We start from the raw sequence: 24,898 nt of genomic DNA, 5'->3' as shown, positions 1-24,898 counted from the left end.
TGCACTGCCTATGATAATTACCCAATTGTAGTTTATTGATTTTGTAAAATTATTTGAACATTCAAGGCAGGTGTAATTCAGAAGGAGATTCAATATAGAGGTTATTGCAACTCAACTCTTTAGAGCTCCATCGTATAGTTTCTAAAATGCCAAGGATGGTATCTTTAGGAATATGGTGTTTGCAAGGAAAGCTGAGGGTAAATTGTTTGTCTAGCCTCCAATAGGATATGGTGGCTACAGCATTATAATTGAAAGCTTGATGGCAAAGTTTACTTGGTACCATATTTGAAATTATCAAATTGCATAAATTACTTTATTGTGCCTTGGGTAAGTTTAGTTTGATCATCTTAATTCTTGATAATATCCAACATTTACGAATTTCTATCTTTTTTCTTATCGTTCTCTTACAGTCAAATTTAAACTAAGGTTGCTCTCTACTACTGGGTCTATTTCAATGGAATGTGTTTCTCTAAAAAGTCAATCATTATCTGCTAGTGCTTTTCTGCTGCCTTATCAGGGGTCATCTATAAGGAAGATGACTTCACTGTCTGGTAGAAAGATAATTGAAAGCCGTCCTGGTCTTGTTCTTGGTACTAATACGTTTCGTTTTTTCTCGTGTTCTATTTGTAGTGAAATCAGTAATACTAAATGACTACAGTAGCTACATGGTGACTTGTAGGTTTTTCCTGAAAAATTCGGATTCTCCGTAAGGAACTGGTGAAGGTGAGATGAACCGCCAGAAATTTTCGGTGGTCTTATCAGGGTGTTCTTCAAAGAAGGACAATCTCCGGCACGTTAAGGCAAGACCATTCCCTAAACCTTCCCAATCTTCTCTTTGGCACTCATAGATATTGCTTCCTCTCGCGTTCGATTGGTTGTCAATCCAGAAATATCAAGTGGCTTCAGCTGCTACATGGTAACTTACAGATTTTTGAGCACATACCCTGAAAAGTTTGAATCCTCTTTAAGGAACAGGTCGAGGTAAGATACCCCGCTGGAAATTTTTGTCCGCCTTGTCTGGGTCTTCTGTAAGGAAGGACATGCTCTGCCGAGGAATATTGTTTGCCGCAAGAGCATTCCGTAAGCCGTCCCAATCTTCTCTTTAGTACTACCAAATTGTCCTCTTGGGCTTCTCTAGCAGTAAAATTTGTAGTTTTACAATGACTTCAACCGCCACATGGCGACCGGAAAATACATGAAAATTTACATCGAAAGAAGTCGGATTGACTATAAGGAATAATTCAAGACGAGATTGGAGTTCATCTTGAATTATTGAACCCTAGCGTCATCTCGTCTTTGGGTGTGTTTTCTTCTTTTCTTTTTCTTTCAGCTGAAGACAGTCAAATTTTCGGTTTTCTCTGATCCGGAATTTCCAAAATTCATTTTTAATAATTTATTTAAATTATCTAAATGTTAAATTTATTCCAGGATATACTTGCTCTCCAGGATATGCGTTTTCTAAGGGATACAAAGTTTGTTTTTTTGCATTTGTTTCATAAAGATAGGAACAAAATCATAGTCAGCGCAAGAGCGCTGCCTAAGTAAAAAACGATGTTGACACAATGTATTATTGTTATCTTTTTTTCTTACATCAGGGCACTTTGTATCGAAGGAGTTGTCGTAGAAACTTCAAAAAGGACTCGTTCGATTGGAAATTGAAACGACTAGTGCCCTTTTTAATCGTCAAAAGTGAATGGACGTCAACTAACCCCTTCCCCATGCCAACCCTTTCCCCAAACACATCCAATCAAAATTTTGAAATAGTCATTTTGTTCAGCGTAGTTGGAAAGTCTGGAAGCTATGTCTTTGAGGATGACAACCCTCCACAACCCTCAGGACAAGTGTTGTAAGTTATGCCCTTGGGGCATATAAGGTTTTTATAGAAAGCGTTATCGTAGAAACTTCAAAAAGGGCTCATTCGATTGGAAACTGAGAGGACTAGTGCCTTTATTATCACTCGAAAGTGGTCAGAGGGCAGACGTCTCACCCCACCACGCCCATTATTTCCTAAAACACTTCCATTCAAAATTTCGAGATAGTCATTTTGTTCAACGTAGTGTAAAGATAGGGAAATTATGTCTTTGAGGATTATAAATCCCCCCCCAGCCTTCAGGGCAAGCGTTGTAAGCCCTTTTTTAGAGTCCAAGTGATCAGAGGGCAGCTACCCCCCCCCCCCCACCCCACACACACACAACACACGTCGTATTGGCCCGAAATGGATCTAATCGAAATTTTAAGACAGCCATTTTATGCAAAATAGTCTAAATATCATATAACAAGGCTTTTGAGGTTGAAACAAACCCTAGAGCCTGAGGGCAAGGGTTGTAAGTTATGTTCCGGGGGCATTTAAGCTTTTTATGGGAGGATGGCTGTATAAACTTTAGAGGAGGCTCATTTCGTTGACAATCGGGAAGTTCTAGTTCCTTTAACAGTCAAAAGTGATAAAGGGCAGCAAGCCCCCTCCCCCAACTAACCCTCTTCACCAAAAGAATCTGATTAAAATTGTGCGATAGCGATTTTGCTCAAAGAAGTCCAAAGGACATACAACAATGCCTCTATGTTTGACACATCCCCCACGGTACCCTGGGGATAAAGTCATTCCCTGGGTACATATAAGTTGTTTTTTTTGGAATGGGTCGTCGCATAAATTTCAGATGGGGCTTCGGATGGGTTCTCATAGAAAGAGTGGTCGTATTACACTTCAGAGGGTACTCATTGGATTGGTAAGCTGAATTTCTAGTACTCTTTTTAAGAGTCAAAGTGATCTGTGGGCAGCTATCCCTCCCTCAACGCGTCGTGTTTTCCAAGAATACGTCGAATAAAAAATTGAGTCCCCCTACAGCTCTCAAGGCAAGGGTTGTAAGTTATGCCCTGGGGGCATACAAGGTTCTTGTAGAAAGGTTGGTCGTATATGCTTTGAAGACGACTCATTTGATCGGTAATCAGAAGCTCTAGTGCCCTTTTTAAGAATCAAAGTGATCAGAGTGCAGCTAACCAGACCTAACTTCGAGGGTTGTATGTTATGCCCCTGGGGCATTTAAGCTTCTTGTGGAAAGGATGGTTGTATAAACTTCAGAGGTGGCTCATTTTGTAGACATCGAAAGTTCTAGTTCCCTTTTAAGAGTCAGTAGTGATGGAGGTCAACTAGCCCCCCTTCCAAATACCCCTCTTTTCACCAAATGTGTCTGATTGAAATTATGTGATGGTAATTTTGTTCAAAATAGTCCAAAAACATATACCAATCCTCCAAGGTTGGAACAACCCCCCAGAACCCTGGGCCAAGGGCTTTAAGTTTTGCCCTTAGGGCATATAATGTCCTTAAGGAATGGGTGGTCGTATTAACTTCAGATGGATCTTATTTGATTTAAATTGGAAGTTATAGTGCCCTTTTTAAGAGTCAAAGTGATTTGACAGCAACGCCCCCCACCTACGCTTATCATTTTCCATAGCAAACATCCAAACAAAGTTTTGAGACATCGATTTTTTCAGCATTGTTGAAAAACTCAGTAATTATGACTTTGGGGATGTCAACCCTCCTCTCCCCGCCCGAGGCCTCAGGGCAAGGGCTGCAAGCTATATAATTTGTTTATTGTTTACATATAGTATGTGTTATTGAGAAGAGGTATGCATGTTTGACTTCTACTTTCCCAAAATACAAAGGGCATTAAGGCGAGTCTTTCAGGGAATGTTGAGGGGAGTTTTGAACTACATCATAAACATGTTATTGGTGTCTGGATTGTCAAAATGGTCTCCCTCAGGAATGACTTAGTGTATTAATTTGGGATTTACAGGAAATGATAAGGGAGATGATCTATTGATCAAAAAGGCAATATTAGCACGCTACTACTGCGACAACTACTGCTGCTCCTACTGCTACCACAAGTACTATTATTACTACCACTACTATCACTAAAACTAATAGTTCTGTAGCTAGTACTGATAAGACTGAGGATACTGGAAAAATATCCGAGGAAACGTTGAGGAGAAATTCGAACTAAATCAAAACATACTATGATACAGATACGTGTATACAGATTGCTTATATAGTGGTATCAGCAACATTTTTGAACGGCTTATCATACCAAGAGGAAATTTCAGGGGCATTAGGGTGGGATGTTTAGTTGACCAAAGGGCAAAATATACCTGTTACTACTGCTGCTACTACTGTTCCTACTACTACCTCTACTCTCATGATACTAGTACAATTAAGGCTACACGTATGAAGGTGAAAATTTGACAGAATATTGAGGGGGAATTTGAACTAAATCAAAACAAACTGCGTGCATGTAGATTGTCAAAAGGGTGTGTCTCAAGAATTGATTTGGGTATTAAGTCGAATCTTTCGGAGAATACTTAAAGAGGAAGATCAATTGACAACTGACTACTTTGACTACTTCTCCTTATGCTACTACTGCTACTAAGCTACACCAACTACTACTTTAATTACAACAACTTGTAAAGTTTAGAGTATTAAGGTGAAAAGGGCGTCAAAAGCGCACATATTGTTCCAACAATATTTTTGGAAAAGCTTAACATTTCAAGGTGAAACTTCCGGGGCATCATGAAAGCGATGTTCATCTGACCCAAAGGTGATATGCACATGCTAATACCGCTAATAATACTGCTGCTAGTAATGCTACTACTACTGCTAATACAACACTAACACTGTAACTAGTTTTACTACCACCAAAACTACTGTGATAATAGTACTATTAAGGCTAAGTCAATGAAGGTAAAAGTGGAGGGAATATTGCTGGCAAATTCAAACTAACAAAAGAGACTATGTGCATTCAGATTGTCAAAATAGCGTATCTTAAGAATTGGTTTGTGCATTAAGTAAGAACTCTCAGAGAATACTTAAAAGGGATAATCAATTGACTAATAGGCAATATGTGCACACTACTACTAATGCTACTGCTACTGCAAAATTTACTAGTTTTACTACTGCTATTGCTGTTGCTCCAATTACTACTTCTATCACAACTATTTGTAAAGTTAAGGGCATTAAGATGAAAATTTCAAAAAGTATACGCCTATACAGGACAAAAAAGAGCAAAATCAACAATATCATAGCAATGGCTAATTGTATTAAGTTGAATGGTTGTACTACTGCTTTGATTACTATTAAAACTATGCCTAATGGTATGAAAGGTGAAATTTTCAGAGAATATTTCAGAAAATTTCTGTAGCACGGATGACAGCCTGCCATCCGTATGCAGTTTGTCAAAAGGGCATATCAGCAATATCTTAGGAACAGTTTCGTTTGTGAAATTAAAACCTATAACGCTTGTTGTGGGGGATGTCAAACTAATTAAAAGATTTTAGTTTAATTTGATTTTAATTTTTTTATGTCATTTCGGCTATGATACTTTTATGATTTTGGTTAATTGTTCATCTATAACTCCAGTGCTTTTAGGTATGCATTTTAGAATTTTAAAAGTAGTTTTATGAACTTTATAGATTTTCTTTCTTATGTATTCTGTCAGGAATCTTTGAAGAGTAGATTATGGTAAGCAGTATATGCCTAGAATTGGGGTTATTGATAAGTAAGTATTTTAAGAAAACAGTTCTTACTTCGTCATATGCAGAAAAATTGTAGTTAAGACATTTTGAAGGGATCTCCACCATATTTTACCCCCAATTACAAAAGTAAGCATCGACACTAAATCTCTTTTGATTTTGTCTTTGATTTTACTTTAATTTTTGTTGATGTCATTTTGTCTACAATATTTTTATGGTTTTGGTTAGTTGGTCATTTGGTCATAATATTGGTCATATTGGTCATAAGTCCAGTGGCTTAGGCATGATATGACTATGCATTTTAGAATTTTTAAATAGTTTTATGGACTTTATGAATTTTTGTTCTGATGCATTTTGTTAGGAATCTTTGAAGAGTAAGCTATGGTAAGCAGTATAAGCCTAGAATTGGGACTATTGAGAAGGAAAAATGTTAAGGAAATATTTCTTACTTCATGATATGCAGAAAAATTGTAGTTAACACATTTTGAAGGGACCTTCATTATACTTCACCCCCAATTACAAAGGTAAGCATCGACACTAAGTCTCTTTAGATTTTGTCTTTGATTTTAATTTAATTTTTGTTGATGCGATTTAGACTATAATATTTTTATGGTTTTGGTTGATGGGTTTCTTGTTGTTGCTGATAACAGCTATCAGCTGAATTTTCATCAGCAGAAATATTAATTTACTGTTTACTTGCCGCTTTCATCAAAATTTTCTCCTTTGTTGGATTTTTTCTTTTGCGTGGTGGAAAAGCAGTGTGGTCTTCGTAGCTACAAATCAATAAGATACTCTTTGAATGAAACCATGTTTTAGGTATTTTCTTCTTCTTCTTTTATAGGTGAAAACAATGTTTTAATGCAGGATATTACAAACCTTGGCGAAATATTTGACCTTGAAGTTTTAGAAAAGCCCACTCCAGGCGTTGAGTCGCGACAGCGACTAACATCCTCGCGTAAGGATAATAATCACAAAATGAATTTCGTCATTTCTGATGATTGCCCTGGTGTTGGTGCTGAGATTGAACTTGATCAAGAATCTTGTGGCAGCCCAAAGTCTTCAAACTGTGAAATGGATCTTTTGGATAATATGCCCTTAAGAAAAAGACGTTACAGTTCAAGCAGTGTTGCCATCCATAATAAAACTAGGACTATATTCATGGAAAAGATGGCAGTGGAAACTGCCAATAAATCTTCTGTTTTATTACCGCGCAGTGATGCCAGTGGTGGTGAAATTCTCGATTTGGAGCCGTTAGCCAAAAAAGTTACAGAAGAAATTTTGGCTAAAGCTAGAGAAGAGTCACAACCTGTATTTGCTAAGAAATCAAGGCCAGCTGTAGATCCAATAGTTGAAGATGAAAAAGCAAGTATTTTAAGGAGAAATGAAAAATTTGAGGCCCCAACAAGCACGTGTGTGTCGCCAGATCTATTTGATGGGAATCCAATAAATAATGAATGTGATGAGAGGCCAGCTTCGGCTATCCTTAATTCTACAAACCAACTGGCAATGAGGTCAAATGTCAGGAGTAAGTAAAGTTTTCTATAATCAGAAATGATAATCGTTGACCTTGAAATAAAATGAAATTTTTAAATATAAATATATTTTATGTAAATCCAGTAAATTATGAACATGATGAGAGATCAGCTTCATCTATTCTTAATTCTACAAACCAACTGGCCATGAGGTTAAATGTCAGGAGTGAGTAAAGTTTTCTATAATCAGAAATGATAATCGTTGACCTTAAAATGAAATGAAATTTTGAAACATAAATATATTTTATGTAAATCCAGTAAAAATTATGGATATGATGAGAAATCAGCTTCGTCTATTCTTAATTCTACAAACCAACTGGCCATGAGGTAAAATTTTGGGAGTAATTAAAGTTTTTTATGATAAGGAATGATAATCGTTGAACTTAAAATGAAATGAAATTTGAAATATAAATATATTTGATATAAATCGAGAAAATGATGAATGTGATGAGAGATCAGCTTCGGCTAACTTTAGTTTTACAAACCAACTGACTATGAGGTTAAATGCCAGGAATAAATAAAGTTTTCTGTAATTAGAAATGATAACCGTTGAACTTAAAATGAAGTGTATTCTGAAATTTAAGTATATTTCGTATAAGTCCAGTAAATGATGAATGTGATGAGATATTAGCTTCTTCTATCCTTAATTCTACAAACCAACTGGCCATGAGGTTCAATGTCAGGAGTAAGTAAAGTTTTTTATGATCAGAAATGATAATCGTAGAAATTAAAATGAAATGGATTTTTGAAATCTAAATATATTTGATGTATATCCTGTAAATGATGAATGTGATGAAGGATCAGTATTGGGTATTCTCAATTCTACAAACAAACTGGCTATGAGGTTAAATTTCATGAGTAAGTTTTCTATAAACAGAGATGATAATCGTTGAACTTTTTCAACGATTTGAGTTGTGAAATAGTTGTGAAATTGAGTTCACAACGAGGAGTTGTGAAATATAAATATATCTTATTTAAATTCAGTTATGGCGGGAGTAAGTATGACTCTCTTATTGGACCAATGCTTGTTTGTTAGCTTTTACAAAAGAAAGCCAGCCAAGAGTCTCGGGCAGGTTGACCAAGAATTTAAAATTGACACAGGACTGTTAATTTGCGCGGAATGGCAGGCAAAGAAGCGTCCGAAGCCAAACTGGGCCCAATGAGTTTCAGGCAAGGTGATGGATTCAATTCACAAACTAAACATTTGCACTAATAAAAACTTAGTTCAATGTTAGTTGACCAACAAGTTGTCGTGAATTGCAAAAGCGTCCAAAACCTAAAAGTGCCTGCCTGCCTAGAGTGTTAGGCGATTGAATCTATTTATAAGCTAAGACAGTTGGGCTAACAAAAAATGAATGAAGTATTGGTTGATCAATATTTAGTTGACTGTCTGTATTTGTTTCTTGGGTTTGACTGTCTAGGCTTGCACAAGCCCAGAAAAATTTTACCTACAAAAATGCCCAGATAGTCAGTAAAATAGTATTACCCCAGACTAGATAGCTGAGGGAAAAAATGTGTTTAATAATTAATTAAAAATTTGTAACCGGAGACTCTGATGATAATCCACAGACCTTATATGAGAGGGTCGTTTAGTTCAGTTCACAGATAGTTCAGTTCATTTTTATTTTATTTTTAATAATTACATAGGAAAACCCCCCAGAAAAATAGATTTGGGATTAAAAACCAGTATGAGAGCAAGCACTTCACAGAAATCCTGGAATCGCCTAAAACGTTTAGAATTTTAAATTTAATTAATCTACTGTATGTTTAGTGGCTATCAGAGGCGTCACTAGCCAAAATGTTTTGCTAGAATGAAAAGCCAATGGATTTTGTTGACTTACTAGTCATTTTACTGCCAAAATTTCGGCAGAATCCTGAGACAAGGGGTAAAAATCCTTTATTATGTATTTTTATTTATTATATTTTGTTTATCCTCTATTTGTTTTTAGGCTCTATGAGCGACTGTACTTTTGAAAAGCAATTTCGCAGCCGATCCGGTAAATGGGTAGTAAAAGTGGAGCGCCTTTCACAAGTTCAGGTGAACAGAATTCAAGATACCTTGAAGAATCAGCAAAAATATTTGAAATCAAAAAATAGGTATGTCTTAATCATGTATAACTAATAACCCTTATAACTTTAATAAACGTCTAATTCCATCTTAAAGCAATTATTATTTCTGAAATGTGGAGGGAGGGAGCTAGCAGGTGTATGCAGCCGAAATTTTTGATACTAAAACGGTTCATTTTTCCCTATGGTAGTCTGAGATTCGAAAATCTGTGCAGTACTGATTAATTCTTGCGGGGGAGGGACAAGGGTTCTAATCTGGCTAATTATCAGAGAGGTGTTTGTCCTTAGGGATAAACTCAGGGAAAATTCTTATTCCCTTCTTATTCCTAGTGTGAGGTACGATTATCTTCACACTGTAAGTACTAGGCTAAGCATACAGTTCAAAAGTTCAAAAAGATCATACAATTCATATTTTGAACCTAGATAAATCTAAAAGTATTTCCTCGCTGATCCCTTCAAGGAACTAATAGTTAGGTGGTTCACCCAACCTGATACCTTGAATCCTATCTACAACTGTAGATACGACAGATTCAAGCCTGAAGGGGGGTGATAGATGATTTATCAGGAGGGGGGAGGATTCAAGAATACAATTCGTTGTCCAACTTTTTCTTTTTTGATTATGTCGTTTGTATCGAAACCTCTCAAGGAAAGACAATAACAAATATTAGATGATAAATAATTTTTTTTTCATTTTGTTTCTACTAGTTATGTCGTTTCTTTAGAAAACGAACAGTTTCTAACAAAATTTATACCCAAATAAAAATTGTTTGTTTTTATTAATGTCTTTTAGTTTTATTGCTGATTATGAACACTGTATTTGTGTTCGAAATATCCAGTTAAAAATTCTATATCTGTTCACTGTTGATTAAAAGGTTTCATTCCTGTTTTGAACTGTTATACTTTCGTTATGGAAACGCAGTGTGGTATTCGAAGTTATCTAGGAAAACGTGTGGCATGTATATCTTTTCTATCCTGTGCTACACTTGGGCCTGTGAAGCTTCGTGAGCCGTAGATGCTCAAAACAATTTAAGATAAATGTAACCATCCTTCCTATACCTGGGTGTTTTTATCTTATATACAATAGGTTTCAGTAGGTACAAAAATTAAATACTTGTGAATGAAAGAATTATTTATTTGCTAATAGATTTCAGTAAAATATACATACAAGTGTGAAAACAAATTTAGAAACGTTAAAAAGCAAGTATTGTTCATTAATCAATTAGGTAAGTAGCTCTTTCTAATAAATTAGACTATTAAGTTAAAATAATTATCTTTTAAAGGAGTTGTGAATCGCCTGACATGTTTTTGCTTCTTAGGGGGGTGGGAACTATATAAAGGCTTATGCTGTTTTCACATTACTTTGTAATGTAACCTACCTAACGCAATAATATAAAATGGTTAGCTAAAAACAATCAACCAATTAGAATCAAATTTAAATTATAACGGACCTCCAGTACACCATCGTGATTGACCTATTATAGCCAATGTGAAACCACTACTAAAGACAATTTTATAGACGCGAGCAGTAAAGACACTAGCAGTAGTTCGAGAAAAATGACAATGCTGTAAAGGAAAATGAGCTGACCAGTGGTATCAATTGTTTGGGGGCATGCGCCCTTCTTGTTTTTTTTTACCCCCTTCCCTCTTAGATTTTAAAAAATACCTTAATGGAGGGAAGGAATATTTCTGTTCGAAATTACTTTATTTGTATTCATACTGGAAAAACTGAAAATACGACAATTCGGCACACAAAGTTATGACAAATTTGACCAACTTACATTTTGACAAATACAGTTGCCCATCCCCACCTAAATTTTTGTGGACTGACATGATTATGACCCAATTTGGACAAACAAACCAGGAAGAGTAACTGTATAACAAAAATTATATCGGATAAGCAAGTTACACATGTAGTACTGGAAATGATGGATAAATCTGAAGTAGAAAATCATGCAAAATTCAATGGAGTAGCAATAGAAAATAAAAAAGAAATATTTGTTATATATTGATAAAATAGATAGTTAAGATAAAAATAATCGTTTATGACTGATAATTCTGAACAAGGATAATACAGTAGGGTGAATATCGTTCTTGTTGGTGCGAAATGAAAATCACGTCGCCCCCGAGGTAAGTTGAAGGGTGCCGTGGGGAAAGATCTAAGGGAAATAGGAATTATTGGGAGGGTGTAAAGAGGGAATCTTTGAATAGATTGGGATGGAAAAGGAACATGCGTAGCTGAGTTGGTCACATGTGGCTTGGTGCTGCAGTGAGTTGTTAGTAGTAGTAGAACAGTATTATTGATCAGTCAATATTAAGTGTGGTTAATTATGGGAAAACCTCAAGAAATACCTTTTAATCTTCTATTTTCTGTATTATTTTATTGTATCCTCTGCTTTACTAGATTTAATAATTTTGTGGGACTTCTTTTTCTCCTTTATTTCACTAGATCTCCAAGTAACGCTTTCGATGATGTTCAAGATCCGATGTTGAGTTCGGTTGCTTGCGACTCGATTTCTTTGGACGAAACAAGCAATTACAAAGGTAATATATTGACAATTCTACTATACCCTCCTTACCTCCTTATGTGCGTATCCTTATATACGTATCTACGTATACCCTCCTTAGCAAAGAACCTTGTGTCAATGAACGTTTTAGAAATTCTAAAACAGTGGTAGAAATTTTAATGAAGCCATCAGTGGTTTCGATTTTTTTTTTTTTTTTTTTTTTTTTTTTTTTTTTTGCATCTTCTGTGCTATATTCTAATCTAATCCTGTATACAAGCCGTAGAGGGCGGGGATTGATCACTGCTCCAGGTCAAATATTTCTTAGGCTGTGGAAGGGGTTATGTATGTTTTTTTCTGGGCTTTGTGTACAAGAAAAATCAGACTGTTTTGGAGTTCGTCGAAAGGTAACGAGGATCAAAACCGCTATATCTAACAGCAGATAAAGTCGGGCTGTAATTGTAAGAAAATATGGAATTAGAATTGGAATTATATATGGAATATTCGATTGCAATAGCAACAACTATTATATATAGAGCGGGTATTGAATGTAGATTCTAATGGTATTTTTTTTCTGTATCTGAAGTCTGGGCTATACTATGCCTCTACACAGAAACCTAACCAATCATATAAAATTCTTCAGTCAAATTCAAACCTATTTTTAATAAGGGGTACTATTTTAGAAGACATATGGGGTGCTACTGACTGAAAATTGATAGTATCGAAGTCACTAAATGAACCCTCGGTACAAAATTATTTTAAATTTCATACCTCAACGACTTCCCTAATTGTAAGGTTTAAAATATCCCATAGAAAGGGGTCATAGACTAAAAAAAAAATAGTTATCTCAAAACTTACTCAAATTCGGGTAACCACCTTGCATAGCCTACTGTCCGAGTCGATGTTATTCTGACTCAGCATACTGGGCTCTTTGCCTGGGCACCACTATAATAACCTAGTTTTGAGTTACTAGATACACAGAAATTTGTCTGGAACTGGTATTATTGTTCTTTCTTACACGTTTTCTAAGAAAGCTTAGGCAACAGTGATAGGAAAATGACTGCACACATGGGATCCATCCTTATACAGCTTCCATTTATGACAAGTTATTTTGAAGTAAAAAAATAAATTGTTAGAAGCTGTAACTTTTTTCTTTTTAGCTCAGCCAGGTCACTATCCGAAAACGCAACATGTCCTTTGTTGTTCAATGGGCTATGAATAGCCTACCACCTTGCATAGCCTACTGTCTGAGTTATATTATTGCGACTCGGCATACTGGGCTGTTTGCCTGAGCAGCATTATAATTACCTAGTTTTGAGCTGCTAGATACACAAAATGGGTTGGAACTGGTATTTTTGTTCTTTCTTACATGTTTTCTAAGAAATTTTAGGTAACATCGATTTCCTTTTACAACTTCCATTTGTGACAAGCTATTTTGAAGTAAAAAAAAAAATTGTCAGAAGCAATAACTTTTTCCTTTTTAGCTCAGCCAGGTCACTATCCAAAAACGCAACATATCCTTTGTGGTGCAATGGGCTATGAATACAAATGCGCAATAGGCTATGAATAGCCTATCACCTTGCATAGCTTACTGGTTTTGTAGACTCTAAACCAAACTTGATGTTTTAATTTTTCGTTTTCTTCCTATCAGCAAATTCTATGATGATACTCAAATTACCCTATTACATTGCCCTTACCTTAAATTATTAATTACCTTAAATTATTTTCCCGCTGATTTATGCATGCATTGTACAAACACATTGTTAATGCACAAATAATTCTGCCACAGGCTAACAATACATAGTATTTTTACTGGTGGATACTGTTCCATGCATTATCTCTGAGAGATTCAAATTGACAGGGTTGCTCTAGGGTCGCTCAGGAGCAAGGGATTAGGGTTATTCAGGGGGTTATTCAGGATTGGATCCCCGCGATGCTATCAACGTAGTAAAATCAAGTGAACTGGAATCTGTCCAGAACAACATTCTCATTAGCAAATATGTATACCCATCACCACAAAACCACCCAAATGATAAAACCAAGATGAACCTGAGTCTGTCCAGAGCAATGTTCCCAGCAGCAATGTTCCCAGCAACAATGTTCCCAGTAAAACACTAGTTTTCTATGTTCCTACGAACGTAGGGAAATATCACCAGTTGGTTTATTTGCACTAGTTTTATCGATTTATATATTAGGTAGGTTGCGATGCAATAATTTATGTTCGTTTTAATTTTCAACTTAGCTCTTTACTTCCCTCAGAAAACTTTGATATTTAAATTAATCTTTGCCTGTTTTTACTATAAAAAAAAAATCGTATAGAAGGCACAAAACCATGATAAAAAAAAACGATACCAATACGCCTGACACCGATACGCGCGGTCCCAATATACCCGATACTGATACGCTCTCTTTACCTCTCTCAGATTTTTTTCTTATTGTCTTTGCCTGTTTTTAATTCAAAACGTTCGCCCACTTGCTTTGAAATTCTGTGGACGTGGTCGGCCATAAATCTTTGAATCATTTTTGGTCTCCAGTTATCTTCAAGTGGCTCACAGAACTGATCGACTCTCTAAATTACCTTTATTGTATGACTTTCTCATGAAAAATTCATGAAGAAGTGAACATAATAATTTTTATGCAATTTGAAAAAGTTAGGCCAGCTTTCCATTTCACGGAGACTATCTAGCTCTCGAGCTTTCTATATTAAAAATGAACTATACACTAAGAATGAACTTTTAAGATTGGTATCGTGCATCGATTTCCTTGATATTGTAGATCCATTTTTCTAAAGAGGATTTTCAAGGTTTTCAAAACCTGAACATAATTTCCGTATTTTACCATATTACCTAACTTCCGTATAATTTTCGTGTGAAATTATACCATATAATCTGATTTCGAAACAAAGACGATTATATTATTTATTTTTAATGGGTGACCTGTACAGCTTTGCCCGTCCATAGGCTCGAATTTCTATTCAAATTGTCTTCAATCTTCTATTTATCTATTCAATCCCGACTCCTGGGGCCGAATTTACCTTCTTGGTACTACAAAATGCAATAACACGAGGGGCATTGACAAAATTTTCTTGGTAAAATTGTTGTCAACAAGGTAAAATTTATTAATTTTATTAATTAATTAATTAATTTATTAATTAATTTATTAATTTAAATTAATTGGTAAAATTTTTGTCAACAAGATATTAGCAACCGTTGTCTATGACTGTGAAGGAGTTTTACCTCCTTCACAGTCCTCCTTCACCTCCTTCACTCCTTCACAGGAGTTTTACTTTTTAGAAGGTTGATGGGATATTTGCTTAAAAATAGTCGAAAAGGATTGAAACATCACCTAGAGAAGTTATATGACTTTGAAAGAGGTTGTATTGAAAAAAACATAGTAATCGTGGCTCTTGTAAATCTATTGTATGTTGGAAGGTCCATTGTAATAAAAAAAATAAGAAACAATCACCAAATTTTGTTTATTTTTTTACTTGCCCTTGTACTGTCAGAAATTGAACCGTATTATACCATATTTATATGTATTTATGTATAGAAATATAAATATATAAATGAATAATAAATATAATGTAATAAATATGGTGTATGAGTAAATATGCTATAAATATGTACCTTGAACCATATTTATATGAACTAGCTGAGTATTTATTCAGAATGTCAAGTTTACAACAAAAAAATTATTATCTATAATATACAAAACAAAACATGTTTATGCACAGAGAACAGGAATGTAGTATAGAAACTATCTGATTATTCCAACATTGGAACCAACATGGGTTTGGGTTTTTAAATAAGTTTAATGCCATGCAGAGCAGGCAAGAAAACATGCGCTCTTCTATATTAAAACTAAACTACACACTAAGAAATCAATTCCCCCCCCCTCACCATGCTAAACAGCACAAAAATTTAGACACATAGGTGTAGAATAGTAATAAACAAAAAAAAATGTTGGATCTAACTTGACAACTAAAAGATACCACAAAAAAAAATGCATATAGGTTTTTATTACTCTAATTTCGCTATAGGCTGTACACTAGAAATGGTTTTATCCTATCTATGAAATAGTAAAAATAAGTAAGTAATTTAAATAAGTAAACACAATAATAAATAACCCTTCTTTTAATGTGCAACTTGGAGTGGCTTCAGAACCACATGACTACACTTTCTCGACCCCTAAGTGGCAAGGGGTTGGGATTAGGGACGTAATTTGATATGGGGAAGAGGGGGCAACTGCCCTTCCCAGGTTCCAGTTTGCTCCCCAGCTGAGATTTAGTTTCTCCAAAAATCCTGTCAAAACTAAGATATACCCCACTGGCTGGGGTATAGCTTTAGTGATATACTAAGAATGCAGTTGCAGACCAAAAACTGGGTGATCTCTATTCGCTTTTGAACAAAAATACTGGACAAGTTTGAAAAATAAGTCATCACATTTACAAAAATGCCTTAATGAATTATCTGGAAAAAAAAATCATACACAAGGGACAAAGACCTTGATTGAAAAAAATACACAAGCGGGAATTGATCGCTTCACACTGATATGAAATCATACTCTATCCCAACAGTCACAGCTCCAATCATGTAAGTGAATCTATTGGTTTTTCTAGGACCATAATTGCGTAGCTTATTAGGGGAGTTGGATGAGGAACATACGGGAGGTTTTCTCGCAAACTTCCAGTCAAGGGTTTTGGACCATAATTATGACAACGATACTGTTTTATGCTTCCAAGATTTTCCATTTAAGAAGTGACACCAAAAGTGTTGTTTTAATGCTATATTGCACTTACAGATGGTAAAATTGATAAAAATCAAGTAGATATGAGCAATAGATTTCAAATGAACCATTAAACATCACTCTAAAAAGTTCTGGTAGCCCACTAGCCCCACTTGAAACATGGCAACCAAAAGTGCCGTTTTTATTGCCATTTGGAACTTTCAGATGGTGGAATTTATAGGAAGAACGTAGGTATGGGCAATATCTTATATATAAGCTATTAAAATCTGTCCCAATAACAAATACTATATGTAATGGGTAAATGGTATAAGTTATAGCCCTTTCCTCAAGGGCTTTGGGGGGGGGGGGCATGTCTTCTCTAGAGGCTTTTGACCTTTCAACTATGCTAAGCTAAACGGCTGATCTCTCTCCTCGCTGATCTTCTAGGACGGTTGGTTCGATACGATTAACCATGAGAGAAAAAATAGCAACAACAAAAAACAAACGGACAAATAAACTTATTTGTGTAATCTGGAAAATTTGTAATTTGGATTGTAATCTGATCTGATCCAGATTGTGTAATCTGAAAAATAAATTTATTTGTGTTCTGGAAAAAATATATCATTCCATGTTTTCGTAGATAAGAACCTCTACTGTAGAGTTTTCTGATATTCTGAATCTGGTGATGTGATTTTCATTAAGACGGCTTGACTTTTTTAGGGTGTTTCATCCCCTTTCCGGAAATCAGACAAATTTCCCCAGACTCGTAGCTTTTGATGGGTAAGGTCAAATTTTACAGGTTCGGAATAAAAATTGATGTGTTGATTTTTATCAAAACTCCTTTTTTACACATTCGGTTACTATTGGGCCGACTAGCTTCATACTTACAGTTCCTTACCACGAACTGTTTGATAAGTGTTTAAACGAATTTGATTATCATTTAGAAAACAGTCAATCAGTTATTATTTTTCTAGATTTTGACAAATCAATATCAAAAGGTCAGCCTAGTGGTAGTGGCAACACTGGAAAAGTTGTACGTGGTCTGCAAAGTGCAAAATCATCTCAGTCACGTGATTCGCCAGGTGGGCCATCTGAGACATCTGTTTCTCCAGGACGATCACTTGGTCTTTTTGAGGTAAATTTCAAATTTTAATATTATTAATGGGTTTTCTATAATATGCTTCAAAATTAAATATTTCTTTTAAGGATTATTTTGTACTTACACAAGGGGTCAGTTATGGGTAAAAGGTCAGAGGGTTGAAGGGAAAAGGTCTAGTAATACTAAATACACATAAGGGGCTCATATTTGGAAGGGCCACAAACCCTGTTTTGTCTCCATCAATGCGAAATTATTCTCTTTCGCGTTTTTACCATTTCTCCTGTAGTTCCGACTATGACTTAAACATTGTATGATCTAATTTTTAAGTAATTATATATATTATCTTAAAGTCTAGACTAAATATCATATAAGGCTAATATAAGTTTACAGTTGGTGATAAGTTCAGTTCTCGGGCTTATTAACACAAAAAAAATTATAACAGTCATAACATACATAGTCTCTCTTCTCTATGCAAAAATACATGCTGAGTCCCTTATCACTTCAAAACTAAATACATGCTATGGCTCTCCCTCCATTTCTCAGTACATCCATGGCTCCTACCAACAAAAACATCCTTACAAGTCCCCACCTTTTCATCCAGGAGCATACCACTCCAATTCCCACACAAAAAAATACTCAATAATGGCTAAAATCTCTTATCTACTTCAATTCTTTATTAAATTTAAACTATTTCAAAACAAGATAAATTTTTATTCTCTTTTTGAAAGAACCAAGGGAGCTTCTACCTCTCAGTTCAAGCGGTAGGGTATTGCAAGCCTTAGCGTAGACGATGTCAGGCGAAAAATCCGGCCTCACTGTTGGCGTATGTCGAATATGGACCTGTGCAGATACTCTTGTAATTGGAAGATGCAGTTCGAGCGAGGAGTCTTTGAAATTCTTTAGGTATACTCCCATTTCCAAAATATGATACGAAATGCATTGTGCATGGTTTAAGTACCTTAGGTGTATAAATAGCGGGGCTATTTAAAAACTGTTTTTATGTTAATTATGATAAGAAAAATTTCGGTGTAGCTAGGTCACGCTCCAGTTGTCCCATTATAAACTTTTGAGAATAGTTTTATGGCCCTTTTCTGGTGCCCTCATTCCTTGGTTTTTTTACTCTTATTTTAGAATAAATTGGTCATATTGGTCAATTATTGGCACCTGTGTCACAATGAGCACTCCCAAGATTTTGCCCAGTGTTTCCCTTGTCACATTGGGCCTCCCCCCAGATTTTACTCTAGGTACACTCCTGCTATGGCCCAAACTCGGCTATTGGGGAGGTGTTTTAAAGTTTCTATCTCCTTCATCCCTACGTGTAGGAATTTAATATTATTTGAAAAACTTATCTTTAGCTTTGTATTTTGAAAAAAGGAAATTCATCTAGGCTCTGCTTGTGTCGAACCGGATGCCTTTGTAAGGTTAGTGCTAGGACTTAAGCCGCCTTCTAAGCTAAGTTTGATGTTTCCTTTTGTTTATCTTTTTTTTTATTAAGACCAGTAGACTAATTTTCATAAGACCTTTCAAATGTTAAATCATCTTTGGGAATGGGTCGAGCTATGAACTTAGAAACTCCTGCTCTTGATCTAATTGGGGTCTTCAGTTCATCTCTAGACTTTCATTTTTCTATTGTACAGAAAACGTAGTTTTACTTTTTCATAGGCCCTTTTAAGGTTGGTGCTAGGACTTAGGCGACCTTTTAAGCCAAATTTAATTTTTGTTTTTCTTCTTTTTTTTAATTGAGGACGCGTCGACTAGTTTTCAGGGGATCTTTCAAGGATTATATTTAAGGGATATATGGAGTTAATAACTTGAAAAATACCTGTTTTTGATCTAAACGTGGCCTCAGATCCATCTTTGAAAGTTTCATGAACCTAGGACAATTGGATGGCGACTTATTTAGGAGCCACTCCTGCTTTCTATTACCAAATTTTGAAACAGAATATGTAGACTGTCTATTTTTTCGTATTTTTTTTTATATAGTTTTTTCGTTAATGGATTTAAAAGCAGGACTAAGAAAAGTTGAATTTGACTTTTCTCTACCGAAGATTTTTCAGGCTAAGCGACTGTTTTTTGCAATTTTATTTAAAGCAAAACTTAATCTGTTGTGTATAATCTTTTCTCTGTTTTTCTTCTAATAAACGTTTTATTTTTCTAGGGTACAATTGGCAGTAGTACGGCTGGTTTAGATTGGGATTTTGCAATAGATGTCTCTGATCTTGACTTACTTTAACTATGCTTTCATTCATATTTCAAGGGTGTGTAATCATGTTTGAATTCCATATAATGGTTATTTGCTTTAATGTAAATAGAGATGTAAACCTATTATTCTCATTTTTTTTTCTTTTTTTTTCTATTTCTCTCGATATAACTTTTTTGCCATAAATAAACCAGTGGTAATAAACACATAAATAAACACAAAACTAACCCTCTGATATTACTTTTAAAGTAATGAGATCTAATCAAACTTGCAAATCATGTGATAATTTGTTGAAGTGGGTGGATTGTTAACACTAGGATCTACTTTATCTGTTAGTATTTTGTCAATGCCTAAACTATGTTATAAAATAAGATTATGTACTTCCTCCAAATTTTTCAAATGCCAATTTTTCACCAGCACTGTTATCGATTTGCTAACTACCACCTAACTATCGATTTGCTAACTACCACCAAACTAACTACCACCTAACTATCGATTTGCTAACTACCACCAAAACACCGTTTTTCTTAAACGCTAAATATTGGAAGGTTTTTGGGGAGGGGGTTACTATAGGTGGCTCCCTAGTGACATCTACTATATGGCAGTCAAAAGCTAAACGCAATATTGTTTAAATGGAATTGTTGGTTAATAAAATTTTAAATATTAAGAAGGGATCAGTCGAATCCCGATGACGTAAGAAATGGGAAAAACCAAATAAAACGGACAGAACAGAAAAAATGACGACAAACCATATAAATTCCAATAGATCAGACGTAGATTTAAACTGTTTAAAGGCGAAAAACTTAAAAGTATAAAAGTTTAGACATTTTGAACGTTCTCACTTCTACAACTTGCACTTTTTCCATAACTGTTCTTTAATTACCTTAATTTGCGCTAGCATCAAATTAGCTCATTGTTGAATCTTCAGATGTTCCTAGTTAATCTGACCTCCACTTCTACAACTTCCACTTCTTCCACAGCTTGTCCTCGGTTACTTTAATTTGCACTCGAGGCATACTAACTCCTTATCGGGTCTGTGGATGGTCCTTGTTAATGACGATTTCTGTTTCTTCTACAAATGGTCTTTAAGTACCGTAATTTTCACTTAGAGCAAAAAACTATCCATTCCACTTCAGTTGCTTGTCAGATTTATGGAATTTCCTTGTTAATGGTAATTTCTACTTCTGCTTCTACTTCTTCCACAACTGGTCTTTGATCACCTTAACTTGTATTACGACAAAATCAGCTCCTTGTTGGATGCGGATGTTCCTCGCTATTGGTAATTTCTAATTCTACAACTTCCACTTCCTTCACAGTCTTTAATTATCTTGTTTTGTATTCGGAGCAAGTTAGCTCCTTGTCAGTTCTGTGGACGCTCCTTTTTAATTCTGACATCCACTTCTACAACTTCCATTATTTCCACAACCTCTCTTTAATTACCTTAATTTGCACATGAAGAGAAGTAGCTCCTTGTCAGATCTTTTAGATACTCCTTGTTGATGGTAACCTACACTTCTACAACTTCGGTATCTTCCATAAATGGTCTTTAAATACTTTAATTTACATTCACAGCATATCAGCCTCTCATCAGGCTTTTAGGTACTCCTTGGTAATAGTGATTGTTACTTATTCTATGACTCGTCTTAAAATAATATAATTTCCATCTGGAACAAATTAATCCCAAGCCGGATTCATGAATGTTCCTTTTTTAATGGTTATCCACTTCTCCACTTCTTCTATCCACGTTATCCACTTCTTCTACGACTGGCCTTTTGATTAACTTGACTTACTCTTGGATTAGATCCTTGTCGGATTAGCTCCTTGTCGGATCTGGTGTCAGATCCGACAAGTTGGATAACAAATTAGCTCCTTGTCGGATCTGGATGCTCCTTGCTAATGAATACTTCCAATTCTGCAACTTCCAGTAATGGTATTTAATTGTCTTAATTTGCATTGGGAGCAAGCTCCTCATCAAATCTGCGGGTGCTCCGTGTTGATGACAAATTCCACTTCTAGTGCTGGTAAAGTAAAAAAGAAACGAAATGCATTTTTTTCTCCTGTCTTATGTTCCATAATATTGCAGCTTTAGATTTACAGTAGTCAAAGTCACGTCCACACAATATCTTTGAAATTGTATTGAATTTAAAAAGGGGTGACTAGTGGCTCTAAAGAATTCACTAATTAATTCAGTAGGATTGATTACCTTATTTATCATTAACTCTTTGTAAAAATTAGTCGGTTGTTTATTGCCCGCGTAATGGGATTTTCCATTCACCGCACTTTTTTCTTACAAATGCCGAAGCTTTTGCCTCAATTGAAGTACATTGTACCTTGAAGATAGCAACCACAAAACAGCACACAGTTAAAATTTAATTCAGGGATATTTACATACAGAAAATTACACATGTGGATAATTGCCCCCATCTATGGCTACAATTTGTTACATGGGCAGAAGAAATAAAATTAAAGGGCTCATGGTTTCTAAAAAATAATAGTTCAATTCGGTTACAATAACAATGTTGTGTAGGAGAATTAGAATTCAGAAAATCGAAGAAGATTATTTTTAAATAATCAGGAAAAGTGGAGAGTCTAAACGACGCTGGAATTCCGTGCCCGCTTATAAACTGTCAGATGTCTCCCAAGAACGGCAGCTGAAACCTCGGTATACACCTCTTTCTTGCTCGGTATCACTTCACATTACTTTTGGCTCATCAGTTGCCTTCTGTTCACGGCTTCCACTATCCACGAATCTTTGGGTATTTCCGTATAAATCTCTGTGTCTCCCCGAAAAAGAATTGCTTGGGCCTAGGGGTGCCAAAACACTTGGGCTTAGGGGTGCCAAAGATTTAAATCCGGTCCTGGCCGTAACGGTAATAAGGAAATGTTTACTTTGTGAAACCACAAAGAAAACAAATCAGCCAAAAATAAGCTAAAGCCAAGCCGTTTAAGAAAGTTTAACTTTCCTTCGAAGTTGTCTTTAGGAATCAACGAATTGTAGGATAAATTTTTGAATTTTCACGGACTGAAAGCATTATAAAATTTAAATAACTATTTTTTCTTTTTCATTTTTACGGTTCAACGTCGCAATACTGACAAAAATAAGATGCTGCCCAATATAGTTCATAATTTTGAAACAACCAAATGAATAATGTTTGAAAATCAGGCTTTCTCAGGCCCATGTAGGCATACAATGGGTCAAGGAGGACAAAAAACGTCCTTGGTGCGTTAAACCGTCCATGGTTGATGTGTATGAGTTGTTTTACCATACCTAGTTGGATTGTCAAGATTTTTCAAAGGTTTAATTTCTTACAAATTCTTTTTTAGTTACATTTTGCTTAGTTGTAAATTGTTATAAATTCTAATACCAAGATCATTGCTGCCATGGGCCTAAAAAAAACTTCCATAGTACAAACAACTGATCACTTACGATACTTGAAAAATCCAAAATGTATCTGTTGGTCTTTCTGCTCTCATTACAATTTATATCGTTGAAAATTCCACCTTTTGATGTACCGATTTAGAGCGTAGTCGACTCTGAATGAGCTTACAGAGTCACGCCACTGGCCCCCTCTCAAATAACCGACCACGCCAGGAATCAAACACGTGCCCCTCGGACAAAGGATCAAACCCAGCGCGCCAACCACTTGTCTAGGACGGCTGTTTATTTGTGATTTTGGAACGTTTAACTTATCTCTCTTAATTGTGATTTAATGAACTGTTAATTTCACTTTTTCTCTTTTGCCGTTCGATTTTTTTAAGCCATTTTGCATATTTGCATTTTTGCATATTTTTAAGCAGAGGCACGTCTAGAAGAATCCGATGCGGTCAGAGGGTGGAAAAACTAGGAGACTGAATCTGAGGGAAATCACCTGATGTTTTCTACCCTCTGTCTTTCCCCTCCTAAAAAACCTCCGAGTGCTTTACAATATTTTCTGCAATATTCTACAATTTCATATAATTTTAATATTTCGTACAATTTCGCATAATTTGAATAATTTCGTCCAATTATTAAACTGTTTTAATTTTTTTAAATCCCCCCCCCCCCCCTCTAAACAAAGACTGTGATTGTATGCCTTTTGTATTAGAAATCGTTCCTCTTGTAATGATTGTATTTTCTCCTCTTGAGAATATAAGTCGTATACTACAATAACAATAAAAATTAGCCCCCCCCCCCCTCTAACAAAGCGACTATAGTTGTATGCCGTGAAATTAGAAATCGTTCTTCTTGTAATTATTTTCCTTTCTTGTAATCATTGTACGACTGTAATTCGTATAAAATTTTCTATTTATATATATATATGTGTGTATCTTTATCAGGTGTTTTATTTGTGAACGTTTAACGCCCCTTTCTTACTTGTGATTTAATAGTCTTGTCTAGAGCATAACCTATATTTTTCTCTTCTTTCTCATCTGTTTCATGGTGGAAGGAAGGAGTTTTCTGCTACTTAAGACAAAGATGTTGAACATCTCTTAGATCCTGATCATAAGACACTTAAGCAAGTTTGATTTTTTTAAGCTATTTTGCATATTTTTAAGAATCTGATGCGGTCAGAGGGTGGAAAAACTAGGAAACTGAATCTGAGGGAAATCACCTGATATTTCTACCCTCTGTCTTTCCCCTCCTAAAAAACCTTCGAGTGCTTTACAATATTTTCTGCAATATTCTACAATTCATATAATTTAATATTTCGTATAATTTCAATAATTTCGTCCAATTATTAAACTGTTTTAATAAATTTACATCCATTCCCGTCTAAAGAACACAAAGTAATGAATGCAAATGCAAAAGTCCTGACTTTGTTTGGATTAAATAAAAAAAAAAGTTTTTTGACTGAAATTAATAGTACTCGAAAAACTTTTTTTATTTTCCGTTACCGCACGTTATTAATTTTGTTCCGTCATTGGGTTTGATATTGCACTTTCTGGGATTTGAATGTTTTTTCAAAGAAGAAAATTTTTATAAACATTTTTTCTCCCCCCCCCCCTCCTAAAAGGATTATTATTGTATGCCTCCGGATTGAAAATTGCTCTTCTTGTATGCATTGTACTTTTTTACCCTTACGAATATAATTCGTATACAACAATGATCAAAAAAATTGGGTCGTACACATTTTTATAAAACTTTTTTTGTATGTATATGTGTATATCTTATCAGGTGTTTTATTTGTGATTTTTGAACGTTTAACGTCCCTCTCTTACTTGTCATTTGATCTGGTCAGAAGTAGGAACTACATTTTTCTCTTCTCTTTCTTCT

General features: G+C 35.2%; 1 protein-coding gene across 1 annotated transcript in view; it reads left to right on the top strand.

Annotated features, from left to right (window-relative positions):
• LOC136038247 (uncharacterized) overlaps positions 1-23,677 on the top strand; it is a 106,758-nt gene extending 83,081 nt beyond the window's left edge. The window contains exons 6-10 of the mRNA XM_065721359.1: positions 6,362-7,045; positions 9,002-9,149; positions 11,566-11,660; positions 17,320-17,480; positions 19,603-23,677. Of these exons, the coding sequence (XP_065577431.1) occupies positions 6,362-7,045; positions 9,002-9,149; positions 11,566-11,660; positions 17,320-17,480; positions 19,603-19,677 (1,163 nt within the window). The 3' untranslated portion in view covers positions 19,678-23,677. The remainder of the gene's footprint in view (positions 1-6,361; positions 7,046-9,001; positions 9,150-11,565; positions 11,661-17,319; positions 17,481-19,602) is intronic.
• The last annotated feature ends 1,221 nt before the right edge of the window (positions 23,678-24,898 follow it).

Source organism: Artemia franciscana, chromosome 17, assembly GCF_032884065.1.
Source record: "Artemia franciscana chromosome 17, ASM3288406v1, whole genome shotgun sequence".
NCBI lineage: Eukaryota > Metazoa > Arthropoda > Branchiopoda > Anostraca > Artemiidae > Artemia > Artemia franciscana.
Note: the sequence above shows the minus strand (reverse complement) of the source record. Positions and strands in the feature narration are given on the sequence as shown.